This window comes from Aquarana catesbeiana, linkage group LG03 (assembly GCF_042186555.1).
Source record: "Aquarana catesbeiana isolate 2022-GZ linkage group LG03, ASM4218655v1, whole genome shotgun sequence".
NCBI classification, from domain to species: domain Eukaryota; kingdom Metazoa; phylum Chordata; class Amphibia; order Anura; family Ranidae; genus Aquarana; species Aquarana catesbeiana.
Genome location: NC_133326.1, coordinates 364,320,030 through 364,338,520, shown reverse-complemented (window position 1 = coordinate 364,338,520; position 18,491 = coordinate 364,320,030). Strand labels below are relative to the sequence as shown.

The 18,491-nt window shown below is 41.0% G+C and overlaps 1 protein-coding gene across 3 annotated transcripts in view; it reads left to right on the top strand.

The window, feature by feature from the left end:
• The window catches only part of TCERG1 (transcription elongation regulator 1), a 150,105-nt gene that overhangs the window by 67,078 nt on the left and 64,536 nt on the right, over positions 1 to 18,491 (top strand). For all 3 annotated transcript variants that reach the window (XM_073620623.1, XM_073620622.1, XM_073620620.1), the window contains 4 exons: positions 3,748 to 3,908; positions 4,220 to 4,286; positions 14,111 to 14,237; positions 16,908 to 16,997. In XM_073620623.1, the coding sequence (XP_073476724.1) occupies positions 3,748 to 3,908; positions 4,220 to 4,286; positions 14,111 to 14,237; positions 16,908 to 16,997 (445 nt within the window). The remainder of the gene's footprint in view (positions 1 to 3,747; positions 3,909 to 4,219; positions 4,287 to 14,110; positions 14,238 to 16,907; positions 16,998 to 18,491) is intronic.

Below are 18,491 nucleotides of genomic sequence, written 5' to 3'. Positions count from 1 at the left end.
ACAGTTTGTAAAACTGTAAATTTGCTGTCCTCTCAAAATAACTCAACACACAGCCATTAATGGTTAAACCGCTGGCAACCAAAGTGAGTACACCCCTAAGTGAAAATGTCCAAATTGGGCCCAAAGTGTCAATATTTTGTGTGGCCACCATTATTTTCCAGCACTGCCTTAACCCTCTTGGGCATGGAGTTCACCAGAGCTTCACAGGTTGCCACTGGAGTCCTCTTCCACTCCTCCATGATGACATCACGGAGCAGGTGGATGTTAGAGACCTTGCGCACCTCTACCTTCCGTTGGAGGATGTCCCACAGATGCTCAATAGGGTTTAGATCTGGAAACATGCTTGGCCAGTCCATCACCTTTACCCTCAGCTTCATAAGCAAGGCAGTGGTCGTCTTGGAGGTGTGTTTGGGGTCATTATCATGTTGGAATACTGCCCTGTGGCCCAGTCTCCGAAGGGAGGGGATCATGCTCTGCTTCAGTATGTCACAGTACAAGTTGGCTTTCATGGTTCCATCAATGAACTGTAGCTCCCCAGTGCCGGCAGCACTCCTGCAACCCCAGACCATGACACTCCCACCACCCAGGCAAGACACACTTGTCTTTGTATTCCTCACCTGGTTGCCGCCACACATGCTTGACACCATCTGAACCAAATAAGAAGAGGCTTCCTTCTGAGGCGACAGCCATGGAAACAAATTTGATGCAATATTGACCAATATGGTCTGAGCACTGTCGGGCTGACACCCCCCCCCCCCCTTTCAACCTCTGCGCCACCCCTTCAACCTCTGCAGCAATGCTACCAGCTCTTATACGTCTATTTCCCAAAGACAACCTCTGGATATGATACTGAGCACGTGCGCTCAACTTCTTTGGTCGACCATGTTCTGAGTGGATCCTGTCCTGTTAAACCGCTGTATGGTCTTGGCCACCGTGCTGCAGCTCAGTTTTAGGGTCTTGACAATCTTATTATAGCCTAGGCCATCTTTATGTAGAGCAGCCATTTTTTTTCAGATCCTCAGAGAGCTCTTTCCCATGAGTCGCCATGTTGAACTTTCAGTGACCAGTAGGAGAGAGTGAGAGTGATGACACTAAATTTAACACACCTGCTCCCTATTCACACCTGAGACCTTGTAACACTAACGAGTCACATGACACCGGGGAGGGAAAATGGTTATTTGGACCCAATTTGGACATCTTCACTTAGGGGTGTCCTCGCTTTTGTTGCCAGCGGGTTAAAAAAAATAATGGCTGTGTGTTGAGTTATTTTGAGGGGACAGCAAATTTACCGTTATACAAGTTGTACACTTACTACTTTACATTGTAGCAAAGTGTCACTTTTTACTATTGTCACATGAAAAGATCTAATAAAATATCAACGGTAGTGTTTGCTTAATAATTACATAGTCAAGCTCTGCATTCTGTTTTGCAGTGCTACACAATGGTTTGACCTCCGTGTCTCTCTACATGACGAACGTTGGTGCTTGCCTCAAATTCATGTACATGTTTCCAACACTGCACCTAGAGTGTATTTAACTAAATAAAACTTCAGTTGGGCTTTAATCCAGGGTTTACTCATGATACTGGTTTACATATGTTCTGAGCTTTCCTAAGAGAAAGCGAAGCGGGACATTAGCTTTTGCTTTTCAGACTGTTTCAGTATATAGAAAATCTGTTTAGGCGCTCTGCAGAACAGACCATGCTTAGGATGAGTCCCTCCTGAGTCTTGATGTTTTTTAACTCAGTCAATAGGCTTTTTTTCAGCAGATCAGATCAGGTTAGCCTATTAAACATGTAAAAATAAGATTGCCTATCTGCCGGAAAAAATAAATTCAAAACATTCATATGCAGTATGATTAAAATGGGGGAAAAATGTAATCCTGATTCATAAACACTATACGTTTCTTTTAACTACCTTTTGGCAATTTTCATTACAGTATATTGATTTCAACGTAAATAGCAAGTGTCAGTTTAGCCCTATCAATGGTTGAATTTTTTTGTTTTTTTCTTCCTTTAGAGAGAGGAGTATTAAAATGCATCTGCATTTCGGACTTGGGTAGCCAGTGGCCAGGCTATAGTTGTTCAGGAATTTATATCTTAACAATAAATGAGTTATAAAACAAACTCGCAACCCTGTTTCTAGCTGTAGGAACTGTGAAGCAGTTCTAAAATCTCACAGCAGAAGCACTACAGTTCAATTTGGAATTCTGACATTCAGCTTCTCCTGCAAGTCACTGATGACAAGGGGAGATGGCTGAGGTATGCTGAGAGAAGGACTTCAGTGTTTCTGTTGTGATCTGCTGTAAGGGGAAAATTGTTCCACTGTGCCTACAGCTAAAGAGGGTTTATTTTAAACCTGAATAACTGCTTGTTTTGAGAACATGTAAGTTTGTAAAGGTTCGCAGCCGGATCAGCAATTCATTCAAAGTCACAGTATTTGAAAACATTAAAGTCAAACCGACTGCTGACTTTGTTTCTTTTATCCTTGTAAAGATATGTCAGGGGTCTTTCACTTGTAGAGTCCTAATCAAGTGACTTACAAAACCACTGTTTACTTTGCTTGGATACATATTATCTACTTGTCGCCTGGAATTTTCCCAATCCTACTTGTATGGTTGTACCTCATATATTAAAAGATATTCTCCCCGAATGATCCTGTAAACTTGTGTTATATTGCATTGCTTCATTTTGTAAATATTCATAGTTATAAAAATTCAAACACCATCTGTAAATGTCTGTACTATACCCAGATATTCCCAGACATGTTCTCAAACATGTCACGAAAAAGATGTTTGCAGTCATTACCAACCTACTGTTTGTGCCTCTGGCATCAATAATTTTTCATTTAAGGCTTCATGTACACGGGACGTTTTTACAACCTCTCCTGAACGATTTAATTTGACAGATAGTAACCTACATTTGAAACGTCAGTTTTGCCACGTTTACATGCGGCGCTTAGTGGCATTTTGCCGCGTTTGCGTTGTTAGAAGTGTTTTTTAAAAAAAATGTTTTTTTTTTTTTTTCACAATAGCCACAAAAAGAAACGCCTGTAAACGAAACGCGGCTAAACGCGAGTTACTGCGTTTAGACAAGTTTGGCACTTGAAATGCCTCTAATCTCCTCTCAGCTTCCGAACCCATTTTTTTGCGTTCCAAAAAAAGCCTCTAAACTCAACTGCCTAGAAATGACTATAAACGACCCTGGGTACGTGTACTGATAAGTTAACATAGAGGAGAGTTCAGGAGCAGTTGAAAAAAATGCCCAACTGCTTCTAAACGTCCGTTTATCAGCAGCAGTGTACATGAGGCTATACTGGCCTGGAACAAGAATGTTTTGAATAAAATGTATCCTGAAGTCAGGACCCCCTTCTGCTTACTTATTATGGGCCAGTGACTAAAGCCAGTGTGTCAGCATGAGAAGTCATCTATGGCAGCCCCTTTATTTCCTGGCTTCTTTTATGCTATCCATAGAAATCCCTGTTACAGTTGACATGTATGCTGGAATTTCCTGAGCATGTTTATTAATTCCTGAAGGTAGTAGAACCAGACATTTTCTGGCTTTAGTAGAAGGTAACAGTAGTGCTCATTGCAAGTTCCTTGGAGAGTGATCAGCCCAGGGTATTGGCTATTACCTATATACTTGAAGATTGTGTCTCCATCCGTCCAATGTGGGTCATTTCGTGTCTATGGGTGCCTTGTAAACCCTAAGCTGCTATGACTTTCTAATGGTGTATTTTTCCACAATTAGGTGTGTTGTGTGGACTGGTGATGAACGGGTATTTTTCTACAATCCTACCACTCGCCTTTCTATGTGGGACAGACCAGAAGACCTGATTGGAAGAGCTGATGTTGATAAAATTATCCAGGAGCCTCCACATAAGAGAGGATTAGAGGATGACAAAAAATATTGTGAGTTTACAGACCTTTAACATTTTATGACGATAGACCCTTTTTGTAAGCACTTTCTCCTCTAATTATTCAGCATCCAGTTTTTAGGGTGTTAGTTTTATATACTGTGGGTGTGATTAACCCTTTTATATTGCACATATTACAGAACCAAAACCATTTCCCTGTTTAAAAAAAATCCATTTAGTGTATGATTTATATTGAATTTCCAAATGGCTTGTCTTCTCCCTTTTTAATTCAAGTTACTTAAAAAAAAAAAAAAAAAAAACCAGGTCCCGATTTTAATAAATTTGTTTACTCTTGTTATTGCAAAGTCAAAGAAGATCACGAATCTGCAGAAGATGCAAACGACGATGAACCTGTTAAAGCAAAAAAGCGGAAGTAAGTTTTGTTGTTTGGAAGTCTTTTCAATGAAAATTTCATTAGGGGTATTTTTCACACATATGCCTGTTGGTGTGTTGGCTTTAGTAATATAGTATTTAAATAATTTCTTGTGAAGTGTGCCTAAATTTTAACATTTTAGGTGGAGTTCCAGTCTTAAATGAATCTAGGTCTTGAACAATAGAGTACCCCACCCCCCTCGATTTTGGATATCGTGTGGTTTTTGTCGTTCTCCAGCTGGACTTCCGTTCTACCTACCGGCTCCTCCTCCTCCCCGTGCTGCCTACTGGGAACTGTGTGTGTCCCAGAAGACGACGGGACCATTCAGAAAGCGCAGCACGACACGCACATGCGCCGTAGGAAACCGGCTGTGAAGCCTGCCGGTTTCCCATGGTTGCAATGCTGGTGCCTGCTCCTGAGCTGATGGATGAATTGGCTTTGGGGGGCCGACATCGCGGGATCCCTAAACAGGTAAGTGTCCTTATATTAAAAGTCAGCAGCTACATTAATGTAGCTGCTGACTTCTAAAAAAAAAAAATTTTTAGAGGCTGGAACTCCGCTTTAAACACATCTATTTGCTAGTGATAAAAAACAAAAAAAAATGCTAAATCTGACCTTAATATGATTAGCAAACAGTTGGGTGTGCATTGTCAGAGTTAATAGTGATAAACAGCTTGTCTAGTTGGGCAACAGCACTGGACCTTGAATTTGGGTACTAATTAGGCAGAGACGTTTTTATATATTTACATTTGAAACTGAACATTAGTAAGGTATGAAAAAGCCACTATGAAAACAGTTATGTATGTATTAAAATGCATTTTAATAAAACTAGTATAAATATCTGCATTTGATATCGGCGTCTTGTAATAACTTTTGCAGCAGTGGAGAGGGAAGGATGCCACTTGGGAACAATCGGGTGTACTGCATTTACATGTGCTCTCAGGGGAGAGAGCAGAGACATGGTCTCATTTAGTCAATTGCTGGTCTACAACTATCTATTTACAGGCTATGGCTAGAGAGGTGACTGATCTGTGTTTAACTGCCACGTAGAAAATTCTTAAATCCAGGCTGTGTAAATCTCAGAACTGGCTTGACAGAAATACAGATTTCTTGGCAGGTAATCCAGCTGGTCATATATGCATGTCAAATTTTTATTGAGTTCTTTGCCTGAATTCTGCTTTAAAAACATCTTTGCTGAAAATATAAGAATTTGTAATTGAATTTATAGTCACTTTATTCACATTAGATTTAAATACATATTGTATTGTTCTTAGATTGTAGCCAAATAGCTCAAGCTTTTCTTCAGCTTCCAGCTTTGTGCAGCTTGGTGGGTTGGCCAAGGCAGCTAGATAGATGGCACACAAGTGTTTGGCAGAAACACAAGGTTAATATTTAGTGTCGTGTTGCAAAATGTTATTGCACAAACACTGGTGATCTCCTTCAAAAAGACACCAAAAGGGAGAAGCACTTTTGGTAAGTCGAATGGAAGTGGCTCACACACTCTGAGGGTGTAAGGCTGTGTACGCAAAAAAACAGGTAACGGAAAAGTTTTATTTCTTCAATATTGCACTTATGCTGTTGATCATCATCTTGCTGAAATATAAACTTATTTTACTAGATATTTGGTAGAACCTTTTTCTATTCTAGGGTTCAGTATGTTCACACATGGGTCTCAAAAATGTTTATCATGCATCATGGGACACATATTCATGATAGGTTTATGCTGCCACGTACATACATTCCTAGGCATGACCTCTCCCCAAGACCCTAGTTTTTTGCTAGTGTTTTGGGGGTGATGGTCATGTCTGTGCAGTCCTTGTGGTACTACTGATCACAAAAAGTATTGGCTGGCTACACCATACCACTTTTCCTTGTGGGGTAAAGCACTGGCAGATTTTATTAGGAAATTTTCTAGAGTAACCAGCATATTGTTCCTTTATTAGCTCAGTGCCCTCTCAGCTGACTTAGACCTGTTGTTCCCAGCAGGCCATGTCTTATTGATGGCAGAAGGGGGATATAGGGGTTCAGGGCTCCCAAATGCCTTCTTTAGATAAGAACCTGAACGCAACCCCCTGTGCAATGTATCCCCTGGGGATCAGGTTTGTTCTATGCAGCTCTGACTCCCTCCAGCTATCTGGTATCGCCACTACTTTTGGGGCACCTTTCTCAAGTTCTTTTTGTGATGAGGGAGGAATTCATATCTGCCATTACTGGGGTACAGCAGCAGCTTTCTGGAATACTTGACAGCTTAGTCGCATTACTCCTATCCTTCCCCTTATTAACATAGAAGCAACCATTGGAGGATAAGGTAGAGGAGGATGAGCATGTTCTATTAGAAGGGGATGAATAGGATTGCTCATCTGAGGAATCTTCTCTTGAAGAACCCTATGATTTATTGGCCTTTGAGTTTTCTCGTGGAAGTTGTCTGGACTAATTTGAAGTTGCCACTTTCCCAGTCCTCTACTCCAAAGGTAACAGGATTTGGATCATTGCGTCCGTCACAGCATCCTCAATCCTTCCCTGTACATCCTCATTTAAAAGATAATTTTTACCAGGACTGGGCTCAACCTAAGAAGGTGTTTGTTCCATCAAAGTTCGCTCAGCAAAATAATAACTAGAGTGGGTTCACCAAGAAATAGAGTATGCCTTTGGTAGGATATGGCAGTCTTATCTCAACAAGATCCTCATGTTCCCAGTGAACGGGTTCCTGGTATTTTAAGGATGCTTTAGACAAACATCTGAAGGCTTTATTCATGCCCTTGTTTGCTCTGGTGGGAGCAGCTTTTTATCCAGCAATTCCCACTGTTGGCATGCGTCAAAGACTTAAGGTGTGGACTCATCACATGACTGGAGAGGATTTTACTAGTAGAGATATTGAATCGAGCAAAAACCTGGAGGATTTTCCATGTGCTCTGCTGTTCGCATGGAAACGCCCTGAAGGTCTCTATACAACAACTTTCTCATCTGGTGGTCTTATCCGTACATGCGCAGAATCTTATGGTTAAAGTGGTGTTGTTCAAAATTGCCCTACAAGAAACATGTGAAACATTTATTTTTCTAGGGAAACGTTTGGTCCTGCTTTTGGATGATTTACATCCAAAAGGCGACTGTGGGTAAGAGTCAGCTGTTGCCACTAAAAAAAAAAAAAAAAAAAAAAAGGCCAAGCCTACGGTTGAAAAACCTGCCAATCCTACTCCAAAAAGCATTAAAAAAAAAAACATGCCCTCACTCTTAGTTGGCCTATGTTTGCAGGCTTTCGCTGAGGTTTGGCAGGGAGAGATTGCAGATGAGTGGGTCTGCAATATTGTGGCTCACGACCACAAGCTACAATTTTCCAATCCCCTCTGCGCTTTGCGCTTTCCTAATTTTTTTTGGAATGCACAAAAAAAGATTTTCTCTTCTGCAAGCTCTCAATCACCTTTTACTCAATGAGTGATCATACCGCTTTCAGAGGTTTTGTGGTTTCTACTCGAGCCTTTTCATGGTACCAAAACCGATGTTGGTCACATCTTGGATCTCATGAGACTCAAGTTTCTATGAGTGCAGAAGATCTGGATAGAATCTGTGTAGTCAGTGGTGGCCTCTCTCTAGCATTAAGATTTCCTGTTATATATATCAAGGATGCTTGCCTGCACTTTTTAACCTCACCAAAGGCTTCTGTGGTTTTCAGTGGAGTGCTACTTCAGTTTGTAGCACTGCTGTTCAGCCTGACCACAGCTGCCAGTTTCTGGCTCCAGTTCTGGTGCTCCTGCGTGCTCAGTATCTCTGTTTATAGGGTACCTGGACAACTTAATTCTGAGGGGAAAATCTGCTTCTCTGCTAGGGACCAATTAACACCGTGCATACTCTGGAGAAGGAAGGATGGGTTCTGAATTTACTGAAGTCAGCCTTAGCCCCAACCCCGAGGTTGGCATATTTTTCCCTGACTGTGGATACTGTCCATACAATAGTGATCCTCCCTGCAAACAAATGTTTTTTTATCTAAAAACTCAGGTGGACTTGCTTAAGACACTGACAACTTCCTCAATTTGCAGTTTTTTACAGTTAACCCCTTGACGCAAATATGCAGCCTTCGGCTTCAAGGGGTTGTACTGGGGTGATGCCCGGTATCTAAAAATGGAAAAGCCGCGCATTAGACTGATACATATTAAATTAAATAAAAATCTGTGAAAAATGTTTTTTGAAAAAGTTCCTTTATGATATAAAGTAAATAAGAATTCAACTGCAAGAAAGGAAATCCAAAACTCCTGGACTGTCCAATGGTTATCACTTATTAGTTGAATCGAACAATTAAAAGTCCCAACTGATAGATGTCATGCTTACCAGATGGCAAGCCAAATCGAGCAGATGGCTTAAACCCGGCCTTTGAAAACCGATCACAGTGGAATTTTGCAATTTTCACTCTTTAGATTGGCGTGGATTCGCAAAAAATTCAACCCAAAAAAATATAAAGTAACATAGCATAATACTGACAAATAACTTGGTAAAAAAGGAAAAGAGAAAAAGGTGGCACTCAGAGTGAGAGAACCATATAAACACCCGGTGCTTGGAACCAGCAGGTAACGCACAAAGAACCTCTAAGATATTGGCAAAATATTTGTGCGAATCATGCGGGTATGTGGATCAACTTCCAGTGAAGAGGATAGTGAAAACACCACACGGAGAGCCTGCTTACCAGATAATATGTATAACAAGTGTGGATACTGTATCAGTCAGATGAATGCCTATCCGTGAAGGGGTTAATGCGTGCAGCAAACCGCATAGGGAGCCTGCTTACCAGATGTCAGATAGCGGTGAGCAAAATGACACAGCCAGAGGAAATGACCAACTTATTATGTAGAGCGGTATAGATCCATCATAGCAGATAAGTCAGGGGCCAGCAGGATGAAGTCATAGGTAACAGGGGTCCTTCCAGCTTCAAGCTCCTCTCAGCTTTGATAGCTCAACAGCCATCTCTCTCCAAACACACTTCTCCCCGGTGATGCCCGGTATCGTTTTTTTAGAGTGGACGGTCGGCTTTCTTGTAATAACAACCGATGCGGCTAATCAGCCGCTTGGCTGTTATTACAAGCAGCCGTAGGGGGTGTACCCCCCACCGATGCCTTCCGCGGCTTGTCCGGGCTCTTCTGTCTCTTGGGGAGTCCCGAATGACCAGCTGGCACGTCTGTGCTGGAATCTGCTTTGATCGGGTCTCAGGAATAGTAACCTAGAAGCAATGTCATGACATCAGTTCCGGTTTACTGAAGACTTAGGGTTTTGAATGCTTTTACATGCAAAGGAGGGATTTGGGGTCTTAAAGACCCCAGATCCCTCCATAAAGAGTACCTGTCACTGCCTATTACTGTCACAAGGGATGTTTACATTATTTGTGACAACAATAAAAGTGATAAAATGTAAAGGTACAGTGTAAAAAAAATGAAATTAAAATAAATAAGGGAAAACATTTTTTTAAAGCGCCCCATCCCTCTATGCTCGCGCACAGAAGTGAACGCATACATACAGTATCTCACAAAAGTGAGTAAACCCCTCACATTTTTGTTAATATTTTATTATATCTTTTCATGTGACAACACTGAAGAAATAACACTTTGCTACAATGTAAAGTAGTGAGTGTACAGCTTGTATAACAGTGTAAATTTGCTGTCCCCTCAAAACAACTCAACACACAGCCATCAATGTCTAAACCGTTGGCAACAAAAGCGAGTACACCCCTAAGTGAAAATGTCCAGATTGGGCCCAAAGTGTCAATATTTTGTGTGGCCGCCATTATTTTCCAGGACTGCCTTAATCCTCTTGGGCATGGAGTTCACCAGAGCTTGACAGGTTGCCACTGGAGTCCTCTTCCACTCCTCCATGACGACATCACGGAGCTGGTGGATGTTTTGCGCTTCTCCACCTTTCATTTGAGGATGTCCCACAAGTGCTCAATAGGGATTAGGTCTGGAGACATGCTTGGCCAGTTCATCCCCTTTACCCTCAGCTTCTTTAGCAAGGCAGTGGTCGTCTTGGGAGGTGTTTGGGGTCGTTATCATGTTGGAATACTGCCCTGCGGCCCAGTTTCCGAAGGGAGGGGATCATGCTCTGCTTCAGGATGTCACAGTACATGTTGGCATTCATGGTTCCCTCAATGAACTGTAGCTCCCCAGTGCTGGCAGCACTCATGCAGTCCCAGACCATGACACTTACACCACCATTATGTATAAAAGATCCTGTGAGCCTCCTATGATTATGAATTGCCTGAATGGCACCGTAAATCAGCTGCAAGCATTAAACACGTCTCCTAAAAACATGCAGATAAAAGCAAATAAATAAATATATACGCTGCGCTTCCAAATGTAGAATGTACTCTTCGCATTAAACATATGTGATAACCAAAGTGCAAATATATACGTGAATCACACACAGTGATAAATCCTGTATCTGGTTACTGTAGAAAGTGACAATAGTGAAACAAATAATTATAACTACTTAAAAATGAACATATAAATGTAAATAAATGATTAAACTAGTAAAAAGTGCTATAATCGTGCATCCATATAGTGAATGATTGTATCAAAATAAATGTCCATAAAATCATATAGTGGACTCAATCCATTAAAAAATATAAATGGAGAAAAAGTGCTTCTATGTGCATATGTGTCATCCAATTATATCAATTCAGAAGTGCTTCTAAAGTCCATGTGATTTGGAAACTGCTGTGAAGATAATCCAAAGCAATCCGCAGTGACCACACTCAGGTGCTCCCCCCCCTAGGTATGTAAGACAAAAAAAATTCAATAGCTCAACCCACCAACCAGTCTGCTGACCAACCAAATTAACCTGTCTAAACGTCTGTTAAAAGCAGGAGTTTAGTTAGCACACATTTGCAAACGCATGTGAAAGCTGCAAGGCCTCGTCGTGGCACCCTGTGTTGCTTGCAGTCCTAACACTACAAATTTATAAGGGTTTCCACAGTGGAAGCACATGCATGGAATGGATAGATGTGGGGCAGGTGAGCCTGGAGACAGCCCAGCCCCCGTTAAAGGAACAGGAGCACACTGGACACCCAGTAAGAGCACAATGGCAGCGAAGGTGCCCAGTGTGTCCCCGGACCATATATATGAACAGTAACAAAAAAATGGCCACTGCCCCCACCTATAACTGGCTTTCACAGCAAGGAGCACATGGAGGGCCATATATATGTAAGACAAAAACAATTCCATAGCTCAACTGACCAACCAAATTAACCTGTCTAACCATCTGTTAAAAGCAGGGGTTTAGTTAGCTCCCCCTAGGTAATAAATGCTCACCTCTGAGCGTGTGACTTTGCCCTTAAGCTCAGTCAATACATGCCTGTGAACCACCTCTGGGGCTCTGCAGTTTTAACCAGACTCCTGGACCCGTCAGCACAATACCTTGGCTTAGTGAAAAAAGTGCTGGATGGTGTAATAACGTTTCACATAAACCCCCCCCATGGGGTACTCGCATAGATCAGGCGCGTCAGTGCGCCACTTCACATCAGGCAAACAGCATATAAAGATACTGGATTGGTATGGGATTCCTTCCTGACAGATCACCTGCTGAACGTCCGTCCTGTCCCCTCCCCTAGGTGATCTGTCAGGAAGTTATCCCATATCTTGCCTGATGTAGAGTGGCGCACTGACGCGCCTGATCTATGTAAGTACCCCATAGGGGGGTTTTATGTGAACGTTATTACACCATCCAGTCTTTTTTTTTTTTTTTTAACTAAACCAAGGTATTGTGCTGACAGGTCTAGGAGTCTGGTAAAAGCTTAAGTGCAAAGTCACACGCTCTGAGGTGAGTGTTTTATTACCTAGGGGGGGAGCACCTGAGTGTGATCACTGCGGATTGCTTTGGATTAACTTCACAGCAGTTTCCAAATCGCATGGGCTTTAGAAGCACTTCTAAATTGATATAATTGGATGACACATATGCACATAAAAGCACTTTTTCTCCATATATATTTTTTAGTGGATTATCATATAGTCCACTATATGATTTTATGGACATTTATTTTGATACAATCATTCACTATATGGATGCACGATTATAGCACTTTTTACTAGTTTAATCATTTATTTACATTTATATGTTCATTTTTAAGTAGTTATAATTATTTGTTTCACTATTGTCACTTTCTACAGTAACCAGATACAGGATTTATCACTGTGTGTGATTCACATATATATTTGCACTTTGGTTATCACATATGTTTAATGTGAAGAGTACATTCTACATTTGGAAGGGCAGCGTATATATGTATTTATTTACTCCCACCACCATGCTTGACTGTAGGCAAGACACACTTGTCTTTGTACTCCTCACCTGGTTGCCGCCACACACACTTGACATCATCCGAACTAAATAAGTTTATCTTGGTCTCATCAGACCACAAGACATGGTTCCAGTAATCCATGTCCTTAGCCTGCTTGTCTTCAGCAAACTGTTTGCAGGTTTCCTTGTGCATCACCTTTAGAAGAGGCTTCCTTCTGGGACAACAGTCATGTAGACCAATTTAATGCAGTGTGCGGCGTATGGTCTGAGCACTGACAGGCTGATCCCCCACCCCTTCAACCTCCTGTAGCAATGCTGGCAGCACTCATACGTCTATTTCCCAAAGACAACCTCTGGATATGACGCTGAGCATGTGCACTCAAATTCTTTGGTGGACCATGGCGGGGCCTGTTCTCAATGGAACCTGCCCTGTCAAAAAGCTGTATGGTCTTAGCCACCGTGCTGCAGCTCAGTTTCAGGGTCTTGGCAATCTTCTTATAGCCTAGGCCATCTTTATGTAGAGCAACAATTCATTTTTACAGATCCTCAGAGTTCTTTGCCATGAGGTGCCATGTTGAACTTCCAGTGACCAGTATGAGAGAGTGAGAGCGATAACACCGATTTTAACGCTGTTGCTCTCCATTCACACCTGAGACCTTTTAACACTAACAGGTCACATGACACTGGGGAGGGAAAATGGCTAATTGGGCCCAATTTGTACATTTTCACTTAGGGGTGTACTCACTTTTGTTGCCAGTGGTTTAGACCTTAATGGCTGTGTGTTGAGTTATTTTGAGGGGACAGCAAATTTACACTGTTATACAAGCTGTACACTCACTACTTTACATTGTAGCAAAGTGTCATTTCTTCAGTGTTGTCACATGAAAAGATAGAATATGTTTACAAAAATGTGAGGGGTGTACTCACTTTTGTGAGATACTGTAAGTCACGCTCACAAATGTAAACAGTGTTCAAACTACACATGTGTGGTATTGCTGTGATCGTTAGAGCAGGAGCAATAATACTAGCACAAGACATTCTCCAATTCTAAACAGAGTTTTCAAAGCGTCGCCTATGGAGATTTTTAAGTACCGTAATTTGTCGCCATTCCACGAGTGTGCGCAATTTTAAAGCATGACATGTTGGGTATTTATTTAGTCGGTGTAACATCATTTTTCACAATCTACAAAAACATTGGGACTAACTTTACTGTTTTTTTTTTTTTTTTTTTTTTTTTTTAAATTTATAAGTGTATGAAAGTGTATTTCTTCCAAAAAAAAAATTTCATTTGAAAGACTGCTGCGCAAATACAGTGTGACATAAAATATTTTAATGATTGCCATTTTACTCTCTAGGATATATATATATATATATATATATATATATATATATATATATATATATATATATATATATATATATATATATATATATATATATATATATATATAAATTTTTTTTTTTTTTTTTTTTTCAGCTCAAGTCAAATTGAAATTACATAAATATTCTTTCTAACTGACAGCTGTGTACATATATATCTGTTTTAATAGGAAAGAGGAGACAGAATCTGAAAAAGAAACTGCAATGGACGCTGAAATTAAAGCTGCGCGTGAACGAGCCATTGTTCCCCTGGATGCTCGAATGAAGCAGTTTAGAGATATGTTGCTTGAGAGAGGGGTTAGTAAATCATATTCTTAGATGTGTGGGAATCTTTTTTGAGTTGTATACAGATATAGCCACTTGAGTAAAAAAACTTTAGGAACGTTAGTGGATTGTAGGTGGACAAAATATGGGAACAGAAAATAAAGATTAACACCTTAGGGAAAAAATTTGAAACAAATTTTAACCGCTTCATGTAAATCGCTGTACCTGTACGTCGGTATTTTGATGCTAAATACCGTTGTTATGGCAGCAGCTAGCTGCCACAGCCCTGGTATTTTCAGGAACGGCGTGCGTTTCTCTTTAAGAGGAAAGTGGTCTTTCCGGCAGATTTGCCACAAGATCACTTTTATCGGTAGCAGCGGAGACAATCGCGTCCGCTCCCCTCACTGCCTGGATGCCGAGTGAGGGAAAGATGGCCCCCGTCACTTCTGCCCAATGCTCCTAAAGGGGAAATTACTTTTGTTTTATTGCATTTTAGTGTAAATATGAGATCTGATGACTTTTTGACCCCAGATCTCACATTTAAGAGGTCCTGTCATGCTTTTTTCCTATTACAAGGAATGTTTACATTCCTTGTAATAGGAATAAAAGTGACCCTTTTTTTTTTTTTTTTTTTTTTTTTTTAAGGACGGTGTAAAAATAAAAACTAAATGGTAAAATGAAACATAAAAACCAAACTGATAATTTATGTCCCTTTAGCTGAGATCTGGGTCTCTGTAATTGCATTACACATGCATTTGGCATTATTTTGTATATGGAAAATTGAGTTAATTTAGAAAAAAAATAAAATCATAAGGTTGACCTTGCATTAACGTTGGGGAAAAAATGGTATCGGTAATTGGTATCGGTGAGTACTTGAGTACAAGTATTGATACTTGTACTCGCCGGTAAAAAAACAGGTATTGGTGCATCTCTACTCTGAATGGTGCCCATGCTGGGGGATCAGCCAATCTGGACCAATGTAACTATATGTAAAAATATGCGTACCTAAAATTCATCTTTAAAGTGTAGTTCAGCTTATCCATTTGGCACCTTTCAGGGGGGAGGGTGGAAGGGATACCTGTTTTTTGACAGGTACCGTTCTCTACTTCTGGGAGACAGGCCCCCTCCTTCTTCCTCTGCCACCGGATCAATTTAGAAAGCGCAGCGCGCAGTAGGGAACCGGCTTCATTGCCGAGTTCCCTTACCAGGAATGGCGGCGGCTGCAGCCGATCCGGAGATCGACTGAGGTGCCGACATCTTCGCCTCCCTGGACAGGTAAGTGTCAATATATTTAAAGTCAACAGCTGCAGTATATGTGGCTGCAGACTTTTAATTTTTCGTGGGGGAGCTGGACCTCCTCTTTAACAAAGCTTGTGCTGGCCTCCTTGAGTAATTAAAATCAAGTCATTGTTGGGAAAAGTACTATGAAAAGTTTGAGTGGGTCGTCTTTAAAGAATGTCTAAATCCATGTACAAATTTGCAATGTATTGCAGCTTCAGATGTTGTGGTTGCATTTGTTTTCTTTTTTCAGGCCAAGCTAAATGTCTGCAAGTGCAAAAAAATGCCTGTTGATCTTGTGTGAATTCTAGCATTCTTGTCATTTTCTGTGCACTAAACTGATCTCAAACAATGTTCTCAGCTTCCCTAGCTATATTTTGTGGACTACAAGACACTTCTCCACCACAAGTTAAGGCGATGACTAGAGAGGCAGATGTTATGTAGTCCTAGCACACTACCTGTCCTAGGTTGACAGTGCTGCCACTCCATAGAATGCAGTAAGTGAGCTTTAGGACAAGACTTGTATTACTGTCAGAATCACCACGTGAGAATAAATGGGGAAAAAAAAACTTAAAAAAAAGAAATTGATGCAACCACTACATCTAGGGACTGATGGGCTGCAATATAATTTTTTGGGGGGATTTCCATACACTTTTGGGCTTTAGACAAAACTTAAAACTCAAATGGAGAAGTTTCAGTTGTTCAGACTTGCTGCTTTCTTTTCTACTAGGCCCTCGGTAATGCAAGATCTGGTAGAAATAGGTTTGAGCATTCGTCATTTTATATTTTCCTCCAATTTAAAGATTGAATTTGGTAGGTCAGAAGAGTTCTTGGGGTCAAGAGGTTCATCTTCTGTTCTAGCCTGGGAGTTTTCTCTAAGACATCCATATTACATTTAAAAATGGTAATGGTGGCTGTGCACAGACCTCAAAGTACTATAAAGGGATTAATTGGCTTTAGTCCTGAAAGCAGGTTTTGGCAGGTGTTTGTAGTGTAAATGTACCTTTTAACTTCCAGCTGGGCAGGACCTGGATTGAATAGTTTCACAGTGTTGGCTTTTTAGGTAATGAAAGGGTTATGTTTTTCCAGCCTCTGCCAGGCATATTATTTCAACTTCAAGGATTGCTTTTGAAGTGCCTTCTAAATGTCGCTCAGTAGTGGCTATTTTAATGAGTTATTAGCTGTGTGTTGCCTCTGTGTAATTATTGAGACCTGTTCAAAGCCAATTAGTGTTGAAAATTTGCCAGTCTAGCCTCCCACTGATCATCATCCATTAGTGATGAAAATCTGAACACTGCTTTCTGCTCTGTCCTCCTTTGTACAGATGTCATGCAAGCTAACTACTAGGAAGCGTATAGTGTTCAATTATTGTACAAACCACGACTAATTTTCTGCCTATATTGCCTTGTCTTTATTTCCTTAAAGGTGTCAGCATTTTCAACCTGGGAAAAGGAGCTCCACAAGATTGTGTTTGATCCTCGTTATTTACTTCTGAACCCTAAAGAGAGGAAACAGGTACGTTTTGTAGCAGGTAAAAATGCACAATGGGAGCTTTAAAAAAAAAAAAAAAGTAGCAAAATCTTGCATTTCATCATTTCAGATTTTGCTGTTTTTATGGGCAAATAAAGTAAAAATTGAGCTTAAAGTGCACGTGTGCTCAAACAATGGACATTAAACTGTTCACATTACATAATCCTATGTTACGAGACACAGGAGAAGTATTCCAGTACATAATTGTGCTGCTGCCTTCAGGTAATAGGACACTGGCAAAGGAGCTGTAAGGACAGCACAGTATAACTCTTCCCACTCCCAGCATGCCTCAGCTCTTTGCTAGTATCTTAGGGGAACAGACCTCTCCCCTGAGAAGCAACCCCCCCACCAGCAAATTTCTTAATTTACTGCAGAACTGTTGAGGTTCATTTTTGCAAATGGATAATCTATAGTTAAGTCCTGAAGGCCGTACGAGGACCTTCGCTGTGAAGATGGCCCAACCTGTTTAGCGGCTTTTGGCAATGGACACTGCATTTAGGCGCTCACCTAGGCACCCTTGGTGTAACGTCTTCAGTTATACACGGAGTGCTTTTCAGTTCCAGCGTCATGGTCCACCTGTCTGGGGAACCCTGTACCTGAATATTCCTTAGGGCCTATGCCCACTGTGAGGAATGAAAACCGCTGGATGGGGGTATATTTCCAGGATTCTGCCTGGTAGGGACCACAAAGTCCTAGGATGTGTTTTTTTTTTTTTTTTTTTTTTTTTATTTGGCATCATTGGACAGGCACTGCCTGTTTGCATCATCTTCACGGCCTCCTTATATGCACTCGTTTTTGCCAGATGTTTATTACTTAACTATATATGAATTGTTGCATATGTGTTTAAAGTGGTTATCGTCTTACCACAGTACTTTTTGATTCACTAGTCCAGAACAAGTATTCAGCCAGTTTAACCAGAACTCCAGAACTGCACACCTGTTTTAGCTCAGTGAGTATAAAAGTGTTGAAACCAGGGGATCCGTATGACACACAAGGCCATCGCAATTTCATTTTTTTTCTTTACTGCACTGGTTTCCTTTTAACCAATAATATTGCCTAAAATTTTGCACGTAAAAAGTACATTAATAGTAGTTTCCACTACAGTATTTGGGTTTGTAACAGTGAAGTGTACCTATGCCCACAAATAACTTTGCATTGTACCAGTTCTTTTTAGGAGAGTCTGTAATTCGTCAGCACAGCGTCAGCGTGCTCAGACGCTCACAATGTCAGAAGCATGGCTATTTAAAGCACACTTTACAGGTGCTCTGAGCCTTGGAGGGACACAGAGCTGACGGTCGCATGTAAGGTGGGACACAGGCAGAAGACTTGGATAACTATATCAAAAGAATCTCTTGTGGGAAAAACACTCTTACCTGTTAAGAAGAAGAGTATGCGTCCCTCTTTCAAATGGACTCTTTCCCCAGCGCCAGGGGCTTCAGCCTCCAGGCAGTCACGACGGCCTCCTCCGTCTGGGGCAAG